Raw genomic sequence first — 27,091 nt, 5'->3', positions numbered from 1 at the left:
ACAGGGGAAGCAGCACCTGGCTTGCAGCCTGAATTCACTCTGCACAATCACAGAAATATCCTGACTGCTGAAGCAGAGACCGCCCCCCAAGGCCATTAAATGCCATTGAATACCATCTCTAAGGCTCTCAGCAAAATATCACAATCTGATCCTGTACACAGGATCATATTACAGCACAAGGTAAACGTCCGGCCCGTATTTAATGTTTTTTTCAAAAACAGGAATCCCCGGTTCCTGAACCAGAAGCAGTGACAGTGCAGCTCCTATAACTGCCACCAGATGGCGCTCACCCTCCCTGCAGCACACAGCCCTCTTCCGCTGACCCTGCCTGCTTTCAGCAGCTGGGTTCCCATGGAAACCTCGGCAGTCGCGCGATACCACTCCTCTTCCTTAGCTTGGCCACGCTCGGCTCCCTCCGCTCCCAGATACCAGCTTCAGCCTGCTCTCTCTCCTCTCTCTCCCCTCAAGTACAACCACAATTTATACACCGGTGGAGTCTGTCTGTGTGTCTGTGTGTGTGTCTGTGTGTGTGTGTGTGTGTGTGTCTGTGTGTGTCTGTGTGTGTGTGTGTGTGTGTGTGTGTGTGTGTGTGTGTGTGTGTGTCTGTGTGTGTGTCTGCGTGTGTTTGTGTCTGTCTGTCTGTCTGTGTGTGTGTGTGTGTGTGTGTGTGTGTCCGCGCGTGTGTGTGTCCGCGCGTGTGTGTGTCTGCGTGTGTGTGTGTCTGCGTGTGTGTGTGTCTGCGTGTGTGTGTGTCTGCGTGTGTGTGTGTCTGCGTGTGTGTGTGTCTGCGTGTGTGTGTGTGTCTGTGTCTGTCTGCGTGTCTGCGTGTGCGTGTGTGGGTATGTGTGTGTGTCCGCGTGTGTGTGTGTGTGTGTGTGTGTGTCTGCGTGTGTGTGTATGTATGTGTCTGTGTAGTGTGTCCGTGTGTCCGTGTGTGTAGTGTGTCCGTGTGTGTATTGTGTGTGTGTATGTGTGTGTGTGTGTGTGTGTGTGTGTGTGAGTGAGTGAGTGTGAGTGTGTGTGTGTGTGTGTGTGTGTGTGTGTGCACAGCTACTTTGATTTTGATGCCAGGCCATGCTTACATTTGCAGGATTTTTATTTATGAGAAAAAGTATTTTCAACAGTAGCAAAGCAAGACTAGTTCTACTAGCGTCGGATTATTTAATTATTGCACATGCTCAGAAAGTGAGTAAAAAATTAATATTTCGGTATGAGGACAAAGCCATCATCCTTTACTGATCAACACAAACCGTATGTAGACTGAAATGCAGCTCTTACATGCTCTGTACAATTTATACTTCTAGTGTGATTTAAAGGTGACTTACAATCTAATGTTCTTTTGCGAAATTACACAAATATTGCAAACGAGGGGAGAGTTTGGCTCATTAAAGATTTTGCCAATGGGCTACAAGAATTTCACTTGACAAAAAATGACTAAAAACAAGCTAATATTTTCTACATGAGCAATAAATGAAGACAGATGGCCCCAGAGATGGGTCTCTCTGCCTGTGTTGGAGGCAGCGGGTAGAGGATGGAGGGACCGCGAGATGGTGCTCCGCCCGCCCTGCAGGTAACGTCTGTGATTCCCTACTGCTGCGCTTTAGAACCACTGAGCCCAGAAGTTTTCATGCGGCTATTGCGTGTGCAGCTAATAGGTCGCAAAAGTACATGACCGATGTGGATACACGGGATACGTGGCTATAACCGACGTGACTATGAAGGGAGGCCACCGCCTTGACCGGGAAAACGGTGCAAATCGCATTTGTGTTAATCAATAACCACTATGCCATTCTGCTGGGACAATGAAGATGTGGTCCATCAAACTCCTGTGTTCCAGGCTGAATTAGCATGGCATGAATGTCCCACCCTCATGTACCCGTGGAAGCCCAGGGGAGATGTAACATCTGGGGTAGTATGAGGGGAGATGTAACATCCGGGGTAGTATAAGGGGACATGTAACAGTAGGGGTAGCATTAGGGGAGATGTAACAGTAGGGGTGGTATTAGGGGAGATGTAACATCCGGGGTAGTATTAGGGGAGATGTAACATCCGGGGTAGTATAAGGGGACATGTAACAGTAGGGGTAGCATTAGGGGAGATGTAACAGTAGGGGTGGTATTAGGGGAGATGTAACATCCGGGGTAGTATTAGGGGAGATGTAACATCCGGGGTAGTATAAGGGGACATGTAACAGTAGGGGTGGTATTAGGGGAGATGTAACAGTAGGGGTGGTATTAGGGGAGATGTAACAGTAGGGGTGGTATTAGGGGAGATGTAACAGTAGCGGTAGTATTAGGGGGATGTAACAGTAGATATAGCATTAGAGTAGATATGTAAGGTACAGAGAAGGTGCAGATACAGTCCTTCACTGTGAAACATGGAATTGTATCCTGTGTGCTGAAACTGGGGCAGGTGGTTCTGTACTGATCCTCTGAGGACTGAGACTGTGGCCATTGAGGTCACTTCTGTGGGAAGCCCAGAAAAGCGGCAAACTCTGTGCCGTACAAGTGCTGAAGAATTCATGCTCTTCCTCACAAGCCCCCCTCTCATTTGAGCCTTTATTTAAGTAACACACCCAAACCTGCGGCCCAGAAACAGTGCCCTAGTTTCCTACATTAGTGGTACCCAACCCTGTTCCTGGAGATCAACCATCATCTACCAACCCAGTTCCTAGAGATCTAGTCATCTGCCAACCCTGCTCCTGGAGATCTACCATCGTCTGCCAACCCAGTACCTAGAGATCTACAGTCATCTGCCAACCCCTGCTAATGGAGATCAACCATTATGTAGGTTTTCACCCCCAACCTAACAAAGCACACCTCGTTCAACACCTAGAGATCTTGTTGGGCTCCTAATCAGATGTGCAAAATTAGGGTTGAAATGAAAATCTACAGGACGGTAGATCTCTAGGAACAGGGTTTTACCGAGTGGAGGCATCTGAACACAAGCTGAAGCTGACCCGCTCCAGAGGGGAAGAGACCGGGGCCAGCAGGGCACCTGCGGCCCTGGGAACGCGATTGCAGAAGCATGCCCGTTGGAAGACCTGTGGCCTCCCGGAACTTCCTTCGGCGGGCCTAAAACAGGCCCCTGGCTCAGAATGACTGCGGAAGGCGCTGACAAACGAAAGTGTACGTCGTAAATTCGCGGCGAGCCTCTGAAGCCCGCAGACGTCACCTGAAAGTTGCGCGATCGGAGGTCAGCAGCTGTGTCCAAGTACAAGATCGGCGAGTAAATAAATCTGCAGCCTCGCCCTCTTCACGGGGCCAGGAGTGGGGGGCCCGGGATTACCAGAACATGCCTGTCACAGGCTCCATTGTGCTTTTGAGGGGATTTACTAATGCAAAGGCCTGGACAAGACTGGACGATCTGAAGCAGGAACATGGGGGTAAACCAGGTCTGGAACACCGAGTAAAGCTCGGTGAAACGGTGAAACTAATCACAACGCTGTCGGTAGTTCCCAACCCTGCTCCTGGAGATCTAAGTTTTCACTTCAACCCTAATTTGGCACAGCCGATTCTACCAAGGAGCAGCTCAAGGAAATTTCTCTTGCTGCTGAATGAGTTGTGCTTTGTTAAGGTCAGAGAGTAAACCAACAGGACGCTAGATCTGCGAGAACAGGGTTGGGAACCGCTGATATATACGATGTATGCAACATTGTCAACATGTCAGCAATATATTCAGACTAGTAATCCTCTGCCCACTCAAACATTCCACAAATGATGGAATGCATTTGTAATAATGTAACAGAAAGGTAAGGATTAAAACACTGATATAATCTGGGTAGAGAATCTGCATCTATCAGAGAAAGGAGGCACTATCGGGGGACAGGAAATGGACACTTCCTCTTGGACCAACCAAAAGATGGTGTCAACTGAAAGTGAAATATTCTGGACGATTATTATTATTCTGGCCACTTTAACTGAATGACAAACCTCACAGTCACTGAATGATCAGCAACTCACGGTCTTCGAGGGGCTAGAACTGCTGGTGTTCCACCCTCCCGTTACCTGAGAGTCAGGCGTGAAGACAATCTGGCAAATGCGCAGCACTAATTACTAGGGAGAAAAGAAAACCAGGCTTGGATTTGGATTAGAGGGCCGGACTTGATGACCCCTGGTCCATGGCTTTAGAAGCATGGGCCGTGAATATCTCCCTAGCCTGGCTCAGTAGTTCTTCTCAGTACGGAACCTGCCTTATCTAGAGCGATGGCGATTAATATTTAATATTTGGTCCAACGCATGAACAGAAGGTTTAAACCAAAATACATTTCCACCTCTCATTCAAATACATGGTCTCAGGTTTCGTTCCAAACAGGAAACTCCAATCCAGAAGATTGTAATATTAAACATGAAACAGCAGATTCCAACAGAGTATACAGTAGAAAATAATCCCCCCGGTTACAGTGGGAACAGACCCAAAAAGCTCATAACCACCAGACTGATTCCACAGTGGCCCAGACAGAGCAGCTACATGTCGCCTCTTTTCCAGACCACCACCAGCAGGTAGCAGTGCCAGCAGCTGCGACCGCTATCTCCGGGATGCAAAGCTCCCTATATGCAAAACACCCTGGAGCCCGCCCTCACCTGCTGTAACTGTATTCACAGCCTTCAGTGGACCACGGCTGTGAAAATCAGGATATCTCAGCGACATTCATTCATTCATATTTGGGAGATGAGTCAGTCTAATAGCCCTGAGTTTATGGAGGAGGAACAGCTCTGAGCCCCCAAACAGGGGCAGCCCGGTTCGGTCTTCTGCGCCCGCCCGAATTTCGCAGGTCGCCCAAGGCGTGAGGCGCATTAAGCTGTAATTATTATAATTACAATCATCGAATGCATAATGGCACATGCTTTTCTTTGTTGTAGGAACGGAGAAACGTCTGGCCGTCCGTGAGCGCCTGCGCTGCGCGTGAACGTGCGTCTTTGTGCCGACGGACAGGAGCGCGCCCGTCCGTCAGGCTGCGGCCCGCGTTAGCCGCCTCGTTTTTTAAACGTTTGTTTTTTTTCGGTTGCCGTACGGCGACGTGTGATGTGTGCGCACTCCGAGTTAATGTCGCCTCTCACCTTCTGGTTGCTGACCTTCCTTTGTTTACAGTCCATTGCTGGGATACTCCCTTTGATTCAGCTCTGTACACGTGACCCCCTGCTACCGCTCTGCAGTGCTGCTGCTAAAAATAGCTCCAGCTTGCCCCAGCTCCACAGCTAGTTTACATAAGCTCTCTGAGGAGGGGGGGAGGTGGGGGGGGGAGAGGGAGAGCGACGGACGGCGGCGATGGCACCGCGGTCCCACGGTGAGCCCACAGCAGCTCCTCTGTCCTAGCCGCCGCCGGCTTTCAGTTTCAGGGGCGAGCGTTTACCCCCCCCCCCCCCCCCCCCCCCCATCCCCCCTCCACCCCCGTCACCGTCTCTCCAAGACGCAGGATCCAGTGACACAAATTCTAAATACGCACACGTTTCATTTTATTGCTTACAGTACATATTGTTACCTCGGAGATTAGAGGGGAGCAAACAAACAACGCGAAGTAAGACATTTTGCGGGAAAAAGAACTACTTGTTTTCGTGGTAAACCTTTACAGGATAAAGCATGATTGTTGCATGACTGCTCGCATAATCTGTGGAAAAAACACTTTGGCTATTGATAAGCGGGCAGAGATAGGATGGGGGGGGGGGGGGGGGGGGGGGAGAGTCTGAAGTTGGGAAGAGTTTGGTCTAAAATGGAGATTACGCTCGGAGCCTGATGACTGTGGAGACGGACGCGGGCAGCGGTGATGACTGAATTTATGGCGTTGGGATGAATGCCGTGACGACAGCCATTCTCCAGTTTTTTTCCATTGCGGTGGCCTAACAGAAGTTAACTGGTCTGGCAGATCCACATCACGTTCCAGTTATTTGCCAAGTCCGGCAGTAACACTGGGTATTTTCAAAACATTCGCGAGGGGGAGGAAATCGCCATCTTCCCAGGTCACAAGCTTAGAAAGGCCCCGATAAAGGAAATGTAGACCATTTGCACTGGGCTGTGTTTAAAATTAAATACACAAACATATATATATATATATATAATTACACACATACTAAACTGCCATAAGCTGTTGCTGACCAGGAAAGGGTTGTTATTGCTTTCACAATAAAACTATTTAGTGGATGCTTTTATCCAAAGCGATTTGGAGCTGCACTGATTTTACTGTGCTTGAACCACCAACCATTCAGGTCTCAGTCAAGCACCTTAACCACAAGGCACTCCTTATAGTAATAAACGGGACAGAGGCCTATCCCGCACACATGAACAGAGGATTACTTGCACACAAAATAATTATGGAAAATGTAGCGTAAACACACCATGTTCTGAACACCAAGTTAGCTCACTATGTCCGAACAGTGCAACTACCATGACACATAAATAGAAAATTACTGCCAGATCAACTTTGGTTTTTGTGTGTGTGTGTGTTCTGTGTGCTCGCGCGTGCGTGCGTGCGTGCGTGCGTGCGTGCGTGCGTGCGTGTCTCTAATTCCTTCTCTTTTCATAAAAACTTGGAACGAGTCACATTTGTGATCCATTCCAGCATACAGCAACACGGTAATGGTGATCCACTGCAATATGGTGATGGGGAAGCTGTTGCTAACAAGAGACTATGAACCGGGCAGGCTTATACGGTGGTGTCCGGACCATCGTGAGCAAACACCGTCTTCTGAACACAGGGATGTTGTGCAGTTATTTGGCATTTTCTCTATAATTACTGGGCCAATACACATCAATCAAAGTGTTTTAGTGTCTGGGATAGTCAATAAGCAATAATGATAAACCACATTCCTCGGGAGAAAACTACCATCGAACGGACGTTAACTTGTGCTGGAAGCAGCTGCTTCCACGTATTCTGTTCGGAACACAGCGAGATTACGTTAATACGTGATAATAAGTAAATGTTTAATGTGCAACATTTTCTAAGGACAGAAATATGTATGAATCTGCATTGAACATACACAATTATGTCTTCAACTATGTAAATATGAATGACAATAGTAATGTCAAAAAAGAATGTTCCCTATGACTTACAGGGACAAATTTAAGTAAATAGGAAAAACACCTTTGGACCCACTAAAACTACTCAGGAACCGGTAAAAATGGCTGCTGTCAACCTGCTGAAGAGGTGTTGTCCCTTAGAAAGGACATTTACACATGTTATAGACACACTCTCAGACTCACATTACAGACTCACTCTCAGACTCACATTACAGACACACTCTCAGACTCACACATTACAGACTCACATTAGACACACTCTCAACCTCACACGTTACAGACACACTCTCAGACTCACATTACAGACACACTCTCAGACTCACACATTACAGACACACTCAACCTCACATATTAGACACACTCTCAACCTCACACATTACAGACTCACACTACAGACACACTCTCAACCTCACACATTACAGACTCACATTACAGACACACTCTCAACCTCACACATTACAGACTCACATTACAGACACACTCTCAACCTCACACATTACAGCTCACTCTCAGACTCACACATAATAGACTGACTCTCAAACTCACACATTATAGACTAGTTCACGAAATCACAAGACCGCTTCTCTCAAAGAGCCCGTTTCAGACATGGCCGAGTCGCCATTTCCAAGGAGGAAGGATAGAAACTGAAATAATCTTTCTGTGAGTTTCTCTGAGGCCTGGAGACATCCCCCGGTTATCCCCCAGGGAGGACTTCTGAACCACTGCGAGGGCATAGCATCTTGAAGTCCATTTCGTAAAATCAAGCTTGCCGAAGAAAATCCCCCAAATGACTGTTTTATGACAAATTAAAAGCGGAGCAGAAATAACATATATCCATTCACAAAAGTACAGTAGGACTACACAACTGAAAACTGCTGTATGCCTTTTGATTTTCAATGGAGCTTCAACAACAAATACCTCTACAAAACTGCATGCACATTAAACTGAATCTAGAACATGAAAGTAACAACGATGAAATAAAATCTCAAATAATGTAACTTGTTGTCACACTCCTGCAGAGTGTCCATCTTAACCACCACACACACACACCTAACTCCTGCAGAGTCCATCTTAACCACCACACACACAGGCCTAACTCTGGCAGTGTCCATCTTAACCACCACACACACAGGCCTAACTCCTGCAGAGTGTCCATCTTAACCACCACACACACAGGCCTAACTCCTGCAGAGTGTCCATCATAACCACCACACACACACACACACACACACACACACACACACACACACACACACACACACACACACACACACAGGCCTAACTCCTGCAGAGTCCATCTTAACCACCACACACACACACACGCCTAACTCCTGCACAGTGTCCATCTTAACCACCACACACACACGCCTAACTCCTGCAGAGTGTCCATCATAACCACCACACACACACACACGCCTAACTCCTGCAGAGTGTCCATCTTAACCACCACACACACATGCCTAAGTCCTGCAGAGTGTCCATCTTAACCACCACACACACAGGCCTAACTCCTGCAGAGTGTCCATCTTAAGCACCACACACACACATGCCTAACTCCTGCAGTGTCCATCTTAACCACCACACACACACACACACACACACACACACAGGCCTAACTCCTGCAGAGTGTCCATCTTAACCACCACACACACACACACACACACACACACACACACACACACACACACAGGCCTAACTCCTGCAGAGTGACCATCTTAACCACCATGACACACAGGCCTAACTCCTGCAGAGTGTCCATGTTAACCACCACACACACAGGCCTAACTCCTGCAGAGTGTCCATCTTAACCACCATCACACACAGGCCTAACTCCTGCAGTGTCCATGTTAACCACCACCACACACAGGCCTAACTCCTACAGTGTCCATTTTAAAAACCACACACAAGCATGGCCGCTAGTGTTGGTATAGAACTGAAAGTATTTTAAAGTTTTTCTGCGTTGTGTTTTTGCTGATCTTGGTACATCTATCTGGATATAATGAACATTCAATGAATCAGTTTGTTCAATTTGCCTGCTAGATCCTGTGAACACTGGCCTTTCGATGGTACAGGGGCTCCCGTAATGCAATTTTATACAACAATTTACTTTTCGTCAATGTCATCTATTTCTGCACCTCAGCTTCAAACTTCATCTATTCCTTTTCTCCTAATCGATTTATAGCATTTCAAAAAAAGCACTCTCTCAACACTTCCATCAGCTGACTTTTCTTGGGTCTCCTGACTTCCTTATTTGATAGAAAGTCATTTGTTACTCGGGATGCTGTAAAAGTTATACAAACAAGGCCATGTATGAACAGTTTTTTCAATCACTGATGTTGCTGTAAACATTGGTGGATTGGGTATAATTAGCTGCAAGGAATAATATTAAAATCAAGCCAAAGGACCTCATGCTATGTCAATTTATCAAAAACTTCCTACATACAGTTAAATATATAAAATTAGGCTATGACTAAGACTAGGCATAAAAAGAGCTGCAATTCCTACACGGATCCCCAGATATGGATGTAAACACCCGCAAATTAAAGCTGACAGTCTGCACTTTAACCTCAACCGCACCTCTTGTTTTATTTCAAATGCAATGTGCACGAGTACAAAAACGTAGTTGCGGTTCCAAAACTTGAACTGTATACAGACCTGTACATACATTCAACTGCATATATGGCCACCCAAATGCATTCTATCCAACCACAGATTGTTGAGGATTGTGGGTTGAATCCAGGACCTCTGTCACGTGTAATCTGCAGCCGTTAATTAGGATCCACACGTCGAATGACAATCACTGAATAAAAAAAATGCATTCACATATATGTATATTTGCAAATCCCTGCAGACTTTATTTTAACTTTGTAATTTTACCAAAACGTTGCCAGGCAACATCCAAGGCAAAACAAGAGTGGGATGAAATTCCAGTTCCGTTATGCAATATATTTAGTTGGCTGGTCTGCAGGCCACAATATACCAACACAGAAAAACGTGTCAGAAATGTGAAATCCTGAGTGATTGGCTGGACTTTGCATTGCCCGCGTCTTAATGTGGCTTGGTGGGAAAGAGGACCGTTCTGGAACATTCTGCACACAGAAACGTGCTGAACCGGGCACAGGGAGATATCAGTGTGTTTAAGCCACTTCCCAACGCCCCACAATCTCAGCTTTTATTTGTGATTGGGCTGCGAGAGTCTCCAATGACTAAATGATCTGATACAAACATCAGTAGAAAGACTCTGAATCCTCGCAAATTCAGAGAGAGATCGGCTTGTGACAAGCACTGAATCTCAAAGGGAACAACAAACCAAAAGCCAGTCTGAGGAAGACCAACCCATGGATACTGAACGTTTCCTTTGCTGAAAGTTTTTCCTTTTACCAAAGATCTAGACCATTTTACCTCCTCTTAGTGGACTTTCATGGCACTATCTCAAGATAGATAGATCTCACTACTTTAGACTCCAGACCCCTTTAAAAACCTCTACGGTCTCTTGTTTTGAAGCTATGCGAAAAAGAAGCAGAGTAAGATTTGACCAGAAATATTTTGCATCACCATAACGGCTTGGTCCCTGTGTATGGAGTTTTTCATTCTTTGTGAAGTTTATCCATTCTCATCTCATTCTCATCTGACCCCAAACCCTGCATCATAGGTTAGAAAGCGAAAGTAACCTGCGATGCTAAAAGACGGACAATTGGAAAGGCAGTACGGGCTGAAACCTCTATTGAAAAACAAAGCACTTTATCGGTAAAATACACTGGAAATATCCCCGGTTTGTGAAACTTGGGGGGGGAATTGCATAAAACGGCAAAAATGACTTTATATCCTGTCCGTCCTGCGTGCTTTCCACCATCCATCATCAGCAAGAGCGAGAGCGAGAGTGAGAGCGAGAGCAGGCCAGCTGCACGCCCCCACTGGCTACAGTGCAGAGAACAGGCAGATTAGTGTGACGGGGAACCCATTTCATATGTATAATGACTCTGTTCTTAAAACAGAGCTCCCTTTATAGTCACACTGGGCTAAATTTAGGCTCTATCAGAAAACAACATGCACTATATACTCTGTACCCTAATGTTGGCCTCACAGCCTGGAGAGGAGCACAGCCTCCACCAGCACTGCTACAGCTGCAGTGCAGAGTTCCATTACTGCGCCAGTGCAGAGTTCCATTACCGCTGCAGAGCAGAGTTCCATTACCGCTGCAGTGCAGAGTTCCATTACCGCTGCAGAGCAGAGTTCCATTACCGCTGCAGTGCAGAGTTCCATTACCGCTGCAGAGCAGAGTTCCATTACCGCTGCAGTGCAGAGTTCCATAACTGCGTCAGTGCAGAGTTCCATAACTGCGTCAGTGCAGAGTTCCATTACCGCTGCAGTGCAGAGTTCCATTACCGCTGCAGTGCAGAGTTCCATTACCGCTGCAGTGCAGAGTTCCATTACCGCTGCAGAGCAGAGTTCCATTACAGCTGCAGAGCAGAGTTCCATTACCGCTGTAGTGCAGAGTTCCATTACCGCTGCAGAGCAGAGTTCCATTACCGCTGCAGTGCAGAGTTCCATTACCGCGCCAGTGCAGAGTTCCATTATCGCGCCAGTGCAGAGTTCCATTACCGCGCCAGTGCAGAGTTCCATTACCGCACCAGTGCAGAGTTCCATTACCGCTGCAGAGGAGAGTTCCATTGCCGCTGCAGAGCAGAGTTCCATTACCGCGCCAGTTCCATTACCGCGCCAGTGCAGAGTTCCAATACCGCGCCAGTGCAGAGTTCCATTACTGCGCCAGTGCAGAGTTCCATTACCACTGCAGAGCAGAGTTCCATTACCGCTGCAGAGCAGAGTTCCATTACCGCGCCAGTTCCATTACCGCACCAGTGCACAGTTCCAATACCGCGCCAGTGCAGAGTTCCATTACTGCGCCAGTGCAGAGTTCCATTACCGCTGCAGAGCAGAGTTCCATTACCGCTGCAGTACACTAAAAAAAACTGCTCTTTCTCTCTGTGGATGTTAAAGACTTGTGAGTCTAGACGGAGGGTCTGGCTGCTTTATCCTGTGCAATATATCACTGCCAGGAAGGGCTTTTTCCTATACTTACTCCAGCAACTGCTGTGACAAACAAACATGCTATGAGTGTGTGATCAGCAAAGCGTGAGCTCTACTCATAGAGGGTGGCATTGGCACACATGCTGCCAGCGCGACTCAATGTAAACCAGGTAGGTGTCCATTTACCCCCATAAAAGATAACACTGTGTCCAGAAACAACCAGCTGAAAAAGCCAAACTTGCTTTAGTTCTACACAGAAACTTTGAGCATCACTTGACTGCCTTTACATGTCTTTTACCAGCCCCTGCTATGTAATTAGTGTTACTTAACTGCTACAGATCACTCTATTACAAGAATTCATAAAAGGAAATGTAATGCAAAATAACAAGGTCATATTTATGCAAGAAAACAGTATCAAAATACGTGTGTTATACATTAAATATACCATTAAAAACAAAAACCAGGAAAAAGAGAGAAATGAGGAAAGAGAGAACAAGATTGAGATGGAAAGACAGAGAGAGGGAGTTAGAGAGAAAAGGGAAAAGAGGTGAGAGTATGGCAGAGAAGTGGAGATGAAGGGAGAGATGGAGTGAGAAAAATGGGAGAGTAAGGGAGAGAGTGAGAGATTGAGATGAGAGGGGGAGTGAGCAAAATGTGGAGAGAGGGAGAGATGGAGAGACAAAGAGAGATAGAGTGTTAGAGACAGAGAGAGCTCTTCTATACTTTGTTGAAAATGTAAAGGCTGCAGCTCCAGGCCCTGCAGTAACTGGGTTTGTGACAATGGCCTCCATTATCTGAGCAAGGCTGCCTGTGATCAGCGTTTCAGGGTCCCCCGCCCCCCCAGGCCGACGGCTCGGTCCCGTGACCATGGCCCCCTGTCACTGCTCTGCCCCCGCCCGCTCGGGCCCCGTCCTCATGATGGCCCTCTGGCCTGAGCGCCAGGGTGCGGCGGGGCCCCGCAGTGTGACTGCGCTCCAGATAAAAACTCTGCTCTACCACTGCGCCAAACCTAAACTCCGCTCTACCATTGTGCCAAACCTAAACTCCGCTCTACCACTGCGCCAAACCTAAACTCCGCTCTACCACTGTGCCAAACCTAAACTCCGCTCTACCACTGTCAAACCTAAACTCCGCTCTACCACTGTGTCAAACCTAAACTCCGCTCTACCACTGTGTCAAACCTAAACTCCGCTCTACCACTGAGCCAAACCTAAACTCCGCTCTACGACTGCGCCAAACCTAAACTCCGCTCTACCACTGCACCAAACCTAAACCCCGCTCTACCACTGCGCCAAACCTAAACCCCGCTCTACCACTGTGTCAAACCTAAACCCCGCTCTACCACTGCGCCAAACCTAAACTCCGCTCTACCACTGTGTCAAACCTAAACTCCGCTCTACCACTGTCAAACCTAAACTCCGCTCTACCACTGTGTCAAACCTAAACTCCGCTCTACCACTGCGCCAAACCTAAACTCCGCTCTACCACTGCGCCAAACCTAAACTCCGCTCTACCACTGCGCCAAACCTAAACTCTGCTCTACCACTGCGCCAAACCTAAACTGTGTTCTGCTTCTGCTGAAGCTAAACTCTGTGGATTTGAACAAATTTGTTTGTAATTACATATTTTGTTTACAATAGCATAAATTATTACATATAACAGGCTACTCCTGTGGCTATAATAGGCCTACCATTATGCGGAAAACCAGTAATTGATTGAACAAAATTGTACTTTCTGGACAATACATCCCCTTTTTCTGCAACACACAATTTTGGCTAGCATTCCAGTTTGTTCTGTCCCTTCGCATATCACTTGATGTTCCATATCACATTCGTTAGAAGTAGCGCTAAGACAGGCCCTGTTGCGTTTTTTGATAGTAGTTTAGGTTGTATCAATAGAAAGTGACTCAGTTCCGTTGAATGCATGCTCGTGCGTCAGTGATAAGGGGTAGGATAAGGTGTAATTGTCTGGGCTAATTCAGCTTCAGACTGCTCAACCCATAACCCAGGTTTTAAAGTAGCTGACTACATACATTTTAGTTTTAGATGCATTTTACATTGTTATATAAATCCCATGTCAGAGTTATTTTGGGTTCATGGGGCCACATCACACAATATAATTTTACCACAAAATGTACATACACACATTAACAAATCAGAAGTTTTAAGGTCAAATATTTATGCAAATCCTGAAAATTTTAGCGACATGTAGTCATTCTCCATGCAGTTTCCAAGTAGACAGTAGTCAAGCTTCTGCTGAACAGAATTGCACACGGAGCTCTTGATTACTTGCAGTGTTTCTGGGGAGCCCACAATGGGTTAACATGCAGACATGCTGCACTGCTATAACAGCACATAAATGTTCAATGTGCAGCCTGTATCGACTGCTTACAGAATCACACGCCGTCAATATGAACATGCTCTTTGTGCCAGGAGCTGCCTATACCAATTTCCACTGTCAGTGTCCAACGGACCATTAACTGTTCATGGAACGGGGAAGGAAAATCAACTCGTTACGACTAATCCAAAAATCCCACAGGAGATATCCTAAAGAAACTACATGTTAACACAATGGCACTTTAATTTTAATCAAACTAAATCGCACAATCCGTTTTGTGCAGACCTAGGTCAATAGCATAATTGTTTCAGATTCAAATACATTTCAATGTTTGTCTGTCTGATGCACAGGAACATTCAGATTTGCATTATTGGCAAGATGCTCTTATCCAGAGCAACGTACAGTTGATTAGACTAAGCAGGAGACAATCCTCCCCTGGAGCAATACAGGGTTAAGGCCTCAAGGGCCCAACGGCTGTGCGGATCTAATTGTGGCTACACCGGGATTAGAACCACCGACCTTGCGTGTCCCAGTCATTTACTTTAACCACTACGCTACAGGCCGCCCTCAAGAGAGGGAACCAATGATATTCTCTCAAAAAGTATCTCTGGTCCTCTCGGATGGCTAAATTTCACCAGGAAAAAATAAAATAAAATCAATCGAGCACAGAAAAGTATTTGCACCAAAAACAATTACGTAATTGACCCAGGTCTGGTTTTGAGAAGGGAAATTCCCCTTCTGTGGATATTTCTGTCTCAGACACTTGCCATGTGAGGCTGCCTTTTAGAGCAGTGTAATTCCAGCTATATTCCCGACTTGCATTCCCTGCCCCTGATTTACAGTCCTGCCACTCTTTCCCTGGAATCTCTCTCCCGGAAATCGCACTGCGGGACATGTCCCAGAACTTCGCTCAGGATGAGGAGCTGCCAGAACCCGTCCAGACTTCACCTCTCCGTCTATGATCATCTCTCTCTCCCTCCATCTGTTCACCCACTCCACAGCCTCATGGAGCAGTGCTATGTGCAGTATTATTTTATGTTAAGTGTTTTTCTGCTCGTGGCTCTGATCTGGATGGGAACTGGAATGGCCTGTTGCTGCAGGTGTCAGTGATGAATACTGAACACTGCTGCTAACCAGGAAAAGGCAGAGCTGCTGTGGGGCAGTGTACACTGGTGTGACCAACACACAGGCTCACACAGTGTGTGTGTGTGTGTATGTGTGTACATTCAACCTTCTATCAACATAAAGTAAGAGGTGTGTGTGTTCTGCCATTCAACAATATAAAATAAGATGGAGGTAGGTGCACACCTCTCAAGAGGCACTTTGTGACAGTTCATGATGTCCAGAAGCGTCCTGAGGCAAACCATGCAACATTACGATGTTGTATGTGCAGTTTACACTATTGAGTTCAGTTATTGAGTGTAAAGCATACATATGTTCTATTTTGTATCATTCCTGTCGATTGGGTTACTAACCTCACTTTTCCTCCAGATGGACAACTTTATAAGCACTCCTGAATAAACCTCAATACTCATTTATATCATAAACATCATTGCATTCTTTTAAATCACGATTTTGGTGTGAAATAAATTAATCGTTCAGCCCTACCATTCATTGATATAAAGTAAGATAGAGGTAAGGTGAGCGTGTGCGTGTATTGTGGCATTCATCTATAGAAAGTAAACAAAGGAGTGAAAATCCTGTTTGAGAGGGAATTGCCAGTCCTATTCCAGAAATTACAGGAACAGCTGACATCTGAGTGAAGTGAAGCTACAGCAGTGTGTGTGGGGGGGGGGGGGGGGGGGCTAGAGTGCAAATGAGAGCGAGACAGAGGGACACCAGTTTGGGGGCGGGCAAGAGCGAGAGAAAGAAAGACCAGTTTGGGAGGGAGGGAGGGGGGGGGCAGGAAAGAGGCAGCAGGAGAGGATTCTGTGACAGTTGAAAAGGGAAATAACCCTGAGTATTACCCTACACGCAGAAGTGTGACATTGTGCATGAGGGGGGGGGGGGGTGCATGGGTCTGTGTAAAAAGAAATGCTAACCCACACGCCACTTCCTCTCGGGGTTCAAAGGGAGTTTATTTGAGGGATGGAGTGGGGCTCAGACACAGGGGGGTTTGGCCTTAAAGAGAGCACTGTGCCCCCATTTGGCCTTACTGCTGTCATTTCACCAGTTCACTTCAGTGGAGACTGAACAAACACTCAAAACAAACACAAAGTGTTCACTCGGACAGGTTGAACACAAACCCAGTCTAGTGCCCTCACAAGGGTGATGTTTCCATGCGTAGAACTTCAGATGAAGCCTTGCATGGGCCAAAACATGGGGGAAAAACCACTGTCGCCAAGGTGCTATGGAAAATAGGCCTGCTAATCAGATCTATCGGTGCATTTGAATGAAGGTGAGACTGGATGAGGAAACAGGAAACAGTTGTGGAGAACATCATTTGGCTTCACGCCTGAATACAAAAAAGGTTCCCTTTATTCTGAAACCTAATACAACATTTGTGTTGTAAAAGATGCAGCTACAGGTTCTGAGATAAAGCAGAAGTATCAGTCCTTCTTTTACATGTGGTAAAAAAAACGTTTAAACTGTTGGAGGGTGGACGGCAGAGCTAATAGGCTAAAAGGACGACCACAGTCCCCACAAGTCAGCTCTAGGCAAAACAGAGCAAGAATCAACCATTGAGTCACGAGACCTGGGAGCCGGCTACTGTTGGGAGCAAGGTCAGCCACCGCCCTTCTCTTCGGTTGCTGGGGTTACGGTGGCTATGGCTACCCACAAGAGGCCTGTCCACTCTGACCAATCAGAGTGCAGCTACAATATGAGTGGGACCACAACACCTGACCCAGTGTCGTAACACACCAGGAAGCCATTACAAAAACACGATGAATTGTATCACCATCACGTGACCTGTAAAAGCATTTAAAGAGCATGGAGGCTTATTTCCACCACAAATGTCACACTTCCATGAGTTAGTTAATATGTGAACATGCCATCACCCCATGCTAAATTTATTTTCTTATCGATTTGGACTTTCTAATTTCATAGCCACTAGGTCTAAGATAACCAAAGACCCCTCTTTATTAATTGATTAATTTAAAAAGAAAGAATGAATTCATAGATAAACTTAAAGGTACAATAGGTAATTTTGGACTCCTAACGGACCACGACACTGTTTATGCTTCCCACAGTCATTGAATATAACGCATAATATAAATCGTTATTATACAGTTCAGTGTTCTCGTGCACCGTTTTGGAAAGCTGACCATGACAAACGCAACAGAGCCTGCCGTCTTTTCGTAGTGTTCTTGTAAGAAAACTTTCACCAAACAGGTGACTTTATGAGATCTTGACTTCGGTGTGCAACACAACACTATTTTTATATTTTTAAATGTTTTTTTTTTTTTTTTAGTTTTCACTTTAGCTAACCAACTATATTGTGAGCAAGCAAGTTATTTGGCTATGTAACTAGCTGGCTATATAACTAAGATATGATAGTCTAACTGGTATTGTTTTATAACTAGATATGTAGTCTTCGCTTGCATAATAAGGAATAGTATACACAGTTTCAGTGATCACTTGTCTGGAGTGCAATTTTGGCAGCTACACAAGAATAAGCCCCCAACCAATTTTCAACCAATGAGCTTGAATTGTTGTACAGCTGTACAATGTTTAGATACAGAGTGACGGCCCAACAAATTTACACTTAGAAACCTGAATTTAAGGACTATAAACACAGGCAGTGGGTGAGTCAACATGTCAATGAGCCTTTTTCAATTATAGGAAGGGATTTACAATGGTCTTGTAACAATGTTTTAACACAAAAATCTTACCTATTGTACCTTTAATAAAAATAAATAAATAACTAAAAACATTTACACATTACCAATTCAGCCAAAATAGCTGCTTCACAACTTCTCAAAGTGGACGCCTTTCTCGAGCAATCCACCTACAGTCCGACTAGTCAGAAGAAGTGTTCCACGATGGGCTGAGTCTCGTGATTTCAGGGTTAACGCACGGGAGTGGTGGGTGCGGCGGGTGTTTGCGGTGTGTGTGCGGTACAGGGTGGGGTACTCACTACTGCGCGCAGTCGATGAGCTGGTATTCGTTGGCCCTCTCGTAGCACGCCTTCACCCCTTCATCGTCCCAAAGCTTCTTTGTGTGTTCGAAGAACTCCTGAATAAAAACAAGAAGAAATTATGTTAGAGGCGAAGGGTCAGCTCCAAACGGACACCGCCATAGCTGGGCACCAAGCTACCGCACTGTTTGACTGAAGATTTCACCCAGGACCTACAGTTCAATGGTCCACACTTCACAATGGCCAAATTAGAACACACACACTGATGAATCAGACATGAACAACACAAAATTCATCATTACCTTTGAAAGATAAACCCACATGTTAAAACCACACTCCAACTCCAAAAGCGTGGCTCAACATTAAAGCACAAATGCTGCCGTCGAGCCAACCGTAAGGCCCATCTCTTCCATGAAGTCAGCTTGGAAGCTGAGCTTAACATGAAACCGAGAAATGCTTCTCTTTAAAGTATATCTCCATAATTCAAACAACAAATTCAGATTCAATGGCCCCTTTAAGCATTATTTCTTAATGACAAAATGTAATGCCATTCAAAATAATTCCTTTGAGGAACTGCATTCTTCCCAGAAATAGATCAGTAATAAATACGCGAGTAACAACCCACATGACCACAGGCCTCCGCTGCTCGACCGTACGGTCTGAACAACGTGACCACTCCAGTTCATCGATACCCATCCGAAAGTGTGCATTGTTCTATTAATATGACAGAGGTTTAGACAAACACAACCGCTGTGCTATTCCCACACACACATCTCAATGTGTGGAGACCTGCAGGCGGGACAACAGGGCCCATTGTGCTCGACTTTTTCTTTTTTGGGTACCAGGTTTCAGTAACAGGTCAAATTGGCCCGCTGACTCTGAAGTGCAGCTGAATGTCTGTGTGGTGTTGATATCCTTTCAGTGCTGTGTGCGATGTTTGTAAACAGAAGGGGGTAAAATGTCAGAGGAGCAGGAGACGGCAGCCAAGTGGAAATCATTATGCAAGAGCACGTGGGTTTCGGAAATTAGGGGACCGAAAACATACAAGATACCCATAGTCATACCCACACGCATACCCACACATATATGCACACACACCCACACACACATCCACTCACACATAAATACTCTACCCATTCACATATACACATACCCATTCACATACAGCGTACTGTACCCACACATATACCCATTCAATACACACATACCCACCCACACATACTGTAACCACTCACATACACACACACCCTCGCACTCACTCACACGCACACGGAAATGGGACACGGACGCTCACACGTGCACACACTCGCACGCACACACACACAGGTTTGGGTGGGAGAGCATGTTTCTTGTTTTCCACCGGTGTTTCCTCAGAGGAGAGGCAGTGGGGGACTCTGAGGAGCTTTGGGCCTGAGGAGGTTGGTCCCAGATGGGCACCACCGCACTCACGAAACAAAACAAGCCCACGGCAACCCAAACACAACCCAAACACAACACAACACACACACAACACCCTGTCCGTTCTGCGCATCATTGCGCGCGTTCCCCACGCGTTGTCCACCGGCAGCCCAGAGGTCACGCTCCATACAGGAACAAACAGTCAGCATGTTCCACACCTTCTAGATCTTTCTCTTTCTGTGTGTCTGCAGACAATTATGAGATATTAAATATTAAAGATATTAAAGCTTCTTACTCAATTTTGTTTTCCCGGGTTGTTTTCAATTTAAAGTTTGCCGGAGGTCGTGATGAGACACACCACAGGCCCATGAGTTTGTATAAAGAAAAGCACTAAAACTTGAAATGTACAGTATGGATAATTTAGTATGTAGAATTCATATAGCGCCTCAGAAAACATGCATCAACTTAAAGTAAACATATTGTGTCATTTTATTTCTAAATGATTCATTTGAAAGCACGCTCTCATTGTGTAAAAAATAACACAGTACTAATAACATTAGCTGAGATATGACCCATGGAACATTTTTGGCACATTTAGACCCACCCAGAAACCAATGTGAGAAATGTCACCCAACCCTCTACCTCAGAAGTTGCTGAAGTTGCATACTTCATCAAACGTTTCTAGAAAGAGCTAGCTTTGGTACTGAGTGGGGTTTGTTTACACAACACTTCCAACTAGTCTAAGTTCACACAATCTGATTGCCATTACCAATATAGCCACTGTCGACTATTCCACGTTTTAAACAGGCTACTGCTGCATACATAAAAAAAAAAGAATGTTAATTGGGTTTACTGTTTCGGTATCACTCCAATGCCAAATATATAATATACACTAAAATTATATTTACTTTTGGAGATATGCCCCCCAAATGGGTCACCAGTGAACAAAAGTGCATTTTTTGAGCCAAAGACCTAAACATTAGTAGATCCATGTTTGCTGGGGATTTGAATTCTGCATACAAAATTAGACATAAATTTTCAAAGATTTATGGCTTTTCCTTACAAAGTTATGGACCTATAAAAAAATCATGTTTCATGACAAGGGCTCTCCTGGCTAAACAAAATGGAGTACGAAGCTCAAAGTACGATATCGCATCATAATCTACCAACGCAGAAAAAAAACTAAAACAAGAGGTGCGATGGTGGAGTACTAGAACACTTCTATGGAATTCTGAAGCCCAGCTACCGAACCACTAAACCGCTCTGAACCACCTCAACATAACGAGAGCAACTGAGCACCATCAATGCTGCATCCACACTGTGTGTGAACACAGGCATGTGTACAGTCACAAGCACCACCAGGTTTGGTTTACTAACCAGCCCCACGATTCTTTATGTTCGGTCAAAGATTTTCCAATAGCCAATCACTTTCCACGACCTGAAAATCAATTACCATGTCAAAAACTCAATGATGCCTCATGGATTGGCAAATTGCGACATCACCTTTAAATCACAAAGTTACCAAAGTCAGTAGAGAAACCCTTTCCCACAGGCCAGTGCAACCTTTAAACTCAAACCCCATTGACCCTGTGCAATTTCACAACCTATTCCTACTCTAGCTCTAATTACACAGCACATGCCTGCAGTTAGAGAACCTGCCTAACTTCTGTATGCTGAGAGCCACTACACACTTTATAAGTGAATGCAAGTTGACTACCTGTTTCTATAATCTGATCAGATTTCTGGAATAAAACACAATGATGGTGCAGAATGGGATTGGTGTTAAGTCTGGGGCAGAACCGTGTCTGTTTGGAGAGACGGGCGTGGGGTGAGGGGTGAGGGTCCTGACGGCCGATGGACAGGAGGGGACAAGCGGGAAGGTGGCGCTCTGCAGCGGTGGGCTACTGCAGCCATACGCTACATTTTAGTTTCCTCAACGTTTGCGCTTTGACCTCAGTGGAACATCCTATGTCTGCACGCACCCAAGGAGCACGCAGCAGGCCGGCACACAGACCCAAAAGCACCGTGACATCACTTTTACGAGGGGAATAAGATCCAATACTGTTACTATGGCAGGTACCGTTGCTACGGCAATGACTTAACCCTACCGTGTGAGCTCAGAACACTTTTAGGGGAATCCAAACTAACGTGTATAATATTTTTTTCATTGGGAACCCGTTTAAATTTAATTACACTTCCTTCCTCTTCAGAAGTAGATCTTTTATGGAGCCTGACAAAACCCAGAAACTACACAGCATTCCTACTTTAAATTAACACAGTCTACTATAAACCTAGACCTCAATGTGAAAATGGTGTCCTTGTTTTGTCGTGCCAAACGTCAGTAAAAGCAGAGGGTGAGGCCGGGTCCATGTTGGTAAGACGGAATGACTTGTGGGGGTGCGGCAGCAGGTTCGGAGCGGAACAGAGCGACCCTGATCGGAGAGGGACGGCGTGTCAAACAACAGGATGAGCCGGAGCTCTGGGACCGCGCGGGGAGACTCGGGGTCCCCTCTGCGGGAGCCGGGGGAGACGAGCGGCTCTGGGGCCTTCGCCAGCACCAAATAAAAACAAAACTAATGACCGTCAGGTCCCTTCAATTTGCAAACAGGTCCTTCATCAGCGACATCATTAGCGGCAGGACGATAGCAGAGGAGCCATTAGCGCGGGTTAAAAAAAGCCTCCCCCGCACCCCCAGGCTACGCTTAATGACCGCCTGCACCGCCCGGGGAGGCTTCCCTGTACCTCCGCTCACCGGCTCAGCTGACTGGCTGCGCCGCCCGAGGGGGAGGGGCCACGTCAGGGGAGGGAGACTGAGAGAGAGTGCGCTAATGCCCTAATTACACGGGCTAAAGTTTCAGAGTGCGAGCAGACGGGGGCTAGAGCCGGGTTCTGATGTCCAGTTCCCTCAGTCCCGCCGCCCTCAGACCTAGTGGCCTTCGCTGGTCTCCGGCCCAGCGCCTCCCGGAGCTCTGGGCACATCCTCTGTAACCGTGCGCAGGTGAGAGGCTGGGGGAGAGGAGGGGACAGGCAGGAGGCAGAGCGGAGGAACAGAGGGCAGTGGTGGAGGAATCTCCCTGGTGGGACGGAGCTGTGGTGTGCAGGAAGGATCCTAACCGGGTCCCGGGGGGGGGGGGGGGGGGGAGCCTGGCAAACACAGCGATAATGGCAGTCACCTGAGAGGCCTGTAACTACCTTTGTCAAAACAAGCGAGGAGAATATGTACATGGTCATTAGCGTGCGGCAACACTTGCACACTGTTGCGTAATCACTCCGCAAAATGGCGAAGACGGTATCACGCACACCGCACACCAGAGAGACAGACAGACACAGACAGACCAACCGCACAACTCCGAAGGGGCTCCTCTGTACCCATTAAGGCACTCTTCCGTTTCCATAGCTTTAAATGGCCACTTTTTCACCAGGTGTTTTACACATTCAGATAAGACAGAGTTGCTAATTAATGAAGGCCGCCAGAAGGCTGGGATGACTACAGGCTCCTTAGATTTCCAACATACTGCCGTCATGAGGCAATTTCTTCTGGTACGTTCCGTATCCTTGAAGTCAGCCAGCCAGATCCTGTAGTTAAGTTTTTACTCCTATGAGGCCTAAGGACCCAACCAAGCCAGGAGGATAGCCCAGCATAAAACAGCAGCTCCAAAGTCCCACGGCTGATATTCACACGCCATGTTAGTGGGACCAGACCAAGAACAAAAACACCAAGACAAACAAACTTCACTGCATTTATCTCTCTCTGTTTCTGTCTCTCTCTCTCTCTCTCTCTCACACACACACACACGCACGCACACGCACACACACACACACACACACACACAGATTAAAAGGACAGCGATCGTTAAGCTGCACACCAACCCTTGGTCTAAAACATGACACTGCTAAAATCTCCCTGGTGTCCCCATCTGATACGTATACGACAGCTGAATAATTCCTGTCATCTTCCACCTGAACCTACGGTCTGCTTCTCAAAGAGTCCCTAAATGCACAATTAGTGTCTCCATTACCGGAGTAGCACAATCTGAAGTGTGTGCGTGCGAGTGTATGTGCGTGCGTGCGAGTGTGTGTTTGTAGTGATGTACAAGGACAGTAAAATGTCACATCTCTCCTTTTCAGCAGTGATCATTAATAACAAGTGATGCAGCCATTTTGTTTCACCACCTCATTGTGCATGTCCTTTAACTTTTAGCAGCAACATTCACACTTTACAGCCGCAAAAATGCACAAATATATGAACTGAGCCCAATGCCATTTTCCATTTTTCATTGTGTATGTGTGCTCAAAAGAACACTTGCAGTGATGAATATGCTTTGGGGCACCAAAGCCATCCACACTAACACAAGTGTGGATAACCCAATTCACCACATTTAACATACACCGCTACAGTCTCGTCTCTGGAATAAACCCATTACACCTTTCTGCATGTTGTTTCTAATGAATGTTCTTTGTTCAAAAACACAGCGATGGTATTGACCAGAATGAAAAATAAGCACCTGCACTTAAGTCCAACATTGCGGCATTTCGCAGTGCTAGAGAATGGGGACACAGTGCTAAAGGAGACCCTGTTTCCTGGGTGTGATGTCATAGCAAGGCTCTGACTCAGTTTGTGGGTTCAAGGTACCCTGCCCTCATTCCCAGTTTGAGCACCTAAACATCCCTTAATAAGAATAACAGAATAAATAATAAATACATAACATATAATATATAAATGATGAATCCCACACCATCTCTCCCTGTATAGAGCTTTGAGATTTGCGCCTTGCTCTGCGAATGCTGCTAGTGTTCCCCGCTGTCACTCACAGTACAGGCCTGTGTGCAGCCAGCCAGCGATATGAATCAAGGCCTGCTTCCACATTCATGTTCAGCAGTTGTTTAAAAAAAAAAAAAAAGAAAGCCTGTCTGCTCAAACAGGCCTTTGCGGTAAACGGAGAATACCCATGAGTGAAATGAAGACGATCGTTTTAATTTCAAGCCCTGTAGATCGATGCGGCCGCAAGAACCTTACGTAATGGAACACCCAGACTGCGGCTGCCTAAAAACCCGCCGGAATCTAATCCCGCCGTGGACCGCCATCAAAAAAAGATATAAACATTTAGGCTGTGTGTGTGTGTATTCGCAAGCCGGCGATAATCCGTGCATTCTGGTCTATGTTTAGCCCTGTGTCACATTTAGGCCGGTGATGAGTCATGGCTGAAGTGAGAATGAGCCTATCTTTAGACGGCGGTTGTGTCTCAGGAAGGAGCTCTCCAGCCCGTGGAAACGACAGCCTCCGCCCGCCGCGCTGACGGACACACGGACATCAAACTCCCCTCTGTTCCCATAGGCCGGCGGCGATCAGCTGACCGCAGCCGGCCCCGTGCGTTTCCTGCTCGGATCCGGTTTAAATGGCCGCCTTCACAGACCTGCGAGAGGGCCGCCAGCCAGGGAGCTCACAGGACAAAGAGAGGAAGCAAAACTGAAAGCATCGCGCCGAGCGAAAGCCACCGAGCCGAACGCGTCTGTAACGGACGTGCAGCTGCCTGCTCAGCACGCCTTCACCGCCTGGACCTTCCTCTGCTACATATACTGACTACATGTACTGACCGTACCTTTTCACCCTCTCGCCCGTTAGTGCTGCTGCTTTATGGTGTGCGTGTTCTTTCACACGCTGTTAAAGTTCAGCCCAGAAAACTGAAGTGCTCAACCTTCCCGCATGCCATTTAGAAGTAACCGACTGTACATGTTAGTTACATAAAACCAGTTCATAAAAACAACTAACAGACAGTTTAGATAACTCTTTTTTGAATATGTCCCTTTACTGCTAATCGGTTTGAATAGCAGTATGCAAAAAAGAAAATCCAGAAAATATTTTATAACGGAAAAGCCGCTATTTCGCGTTTCGTCACTCAGGGGCTGGGGTTCCCTAAATCTGTCTAAGCATGAACACCCTCACACATACTCCTCCCAAACTGGCACCTATGAAAGGACATTTTGTGGTTATAAGGCGGACTGGTTTTAAGCCATTGCGCTGTGAGGTTTCCCTTACGTGTGGCCGTTTGCCGAATCGGACGGGCGGTGCAGCTTCTAACACGAGTGAGGAAGAGGTGGCAGGGGGGCAGGTGATGGGTGCACACACACACACACACACACACTCCAAACATTTCTCCTCCAGCCCCACACAAAAGCACACAAAGACACAAGTGAACAAGCACACAGACACACGCCGAAACATCCTCTCCCAATACGCCACGCCCTTGGCCACCCGATGCACTTCCTGCTGACTCCACTCAGCGATGTGGTTTGCATGGCTGCTGAAGAGCCGCAGAGCAGGTGTCTGTCACAGCTCTGAGGGCACGTAGGCTCCATATTACTGCCCTGCTGTTCCGCTCCCTGCAAACGCCACAACAACTACGAGCCACCCGCATCTTATATGCCACTTCAGAACTGGTTTTAGGGGTCAAGTTTATATTTTGGTATTTTTTTTTATATGGAGTGGAATGTTGGAGCCACAGTTAGTCAATACCATTAATGTATCCCACTGTACTACACTGTGCCCCCTCTTCCCACTACTCTACACTGGGCCTCCTCTCCTCACTCACTACACTGTGCCCCCTCTTCCCACTACACTACACTGGGCCCCCTCTTCCCACTACTCTACACTGGGCCTCCTCTCCTCTCCCATTACACTGTGCCCCCTCTTCCCACTACTCTACACTGTGCCTCCTCTCCCACTACACTACACTGTGCCCCCTCTTCCCACTACACTACACTGTGCCCCCTTTTCCCACTACTCTACACTGGGCCTCCTCTCCCACTACACTACACTGGGCCCCCTCTTCCCACTACACTACACTGGGCCTCCTCTCCTCTCCCACTACACTGGGCCTCCTCTCCCACTACTCTACACTGGGCCTCCTCTCCCACTACACTACACTGTGCCTCCTCTCCCACTACACTACACTGTGCCTCCTCTCCCACTACACTACACTGTGCCCCCTCTTCCCACTACACTACACTGGGCCTCCTCTCCCACTACACTACACTGGGCCTCCTCTCCCACTACTCTACACTGGGCCTCCTCTCCCCACTACACTACACTGGGCCTCCTCTCCTCTCCCACTACACTGGGCCTCCTCTCGCACTACACTACACTGGGCCTCCTCTCCTCTCCCACTACACTACACTGGGCCTCCTCTCCCACTACACTACACTGGGCCTCCTCTCCCCACTACACTACACTGGGCC

The 27,091-nt window shown here is 46.9% G+C and overlaps 1 protein-coding gene across 2 annotated transcripts in view; it reads right to left on the bottom strand.

Annotated features, from left to right (window-relative positions):
- The window catches only part of LOC133137082 (guanine nucleotide-binding protein G(olf) subunit alpha), a 66,379-nt gene that overhangs the window by 9,169 nt on the left and 30,119 nt on the right, over positions 1–27,091 (bottom strand). For both annotated transcript variants that reach the window (XM_061255107.1, XM_061255108.1), the window contains exon 5: positions 18,458–18,555. In XM_061255107.1, coding sequence (XP_061111091.1) covers positions 18,458–18,555 — 98 coding nt within the window. The remainder of the gene's footprint in view (positions 1–18,457; positions 18,556–27,091) is intronic.

Source organism: Conger conger, chromosome 9, assembly GCF_963514075.1.
Source record: "Conger conger chromosome 9, fConCon1.1, whole genome shotgun sequence".
NCBI lineage: Eukaryota > Metazoa > Chordata > Actinopteri > Anguilliformes > Congridae > Conger > Conger conger.
Note: the sequence above shows the minus strand (reverse complement) of the source record. Positions and strands in the feature narration are given on the sequence as shown.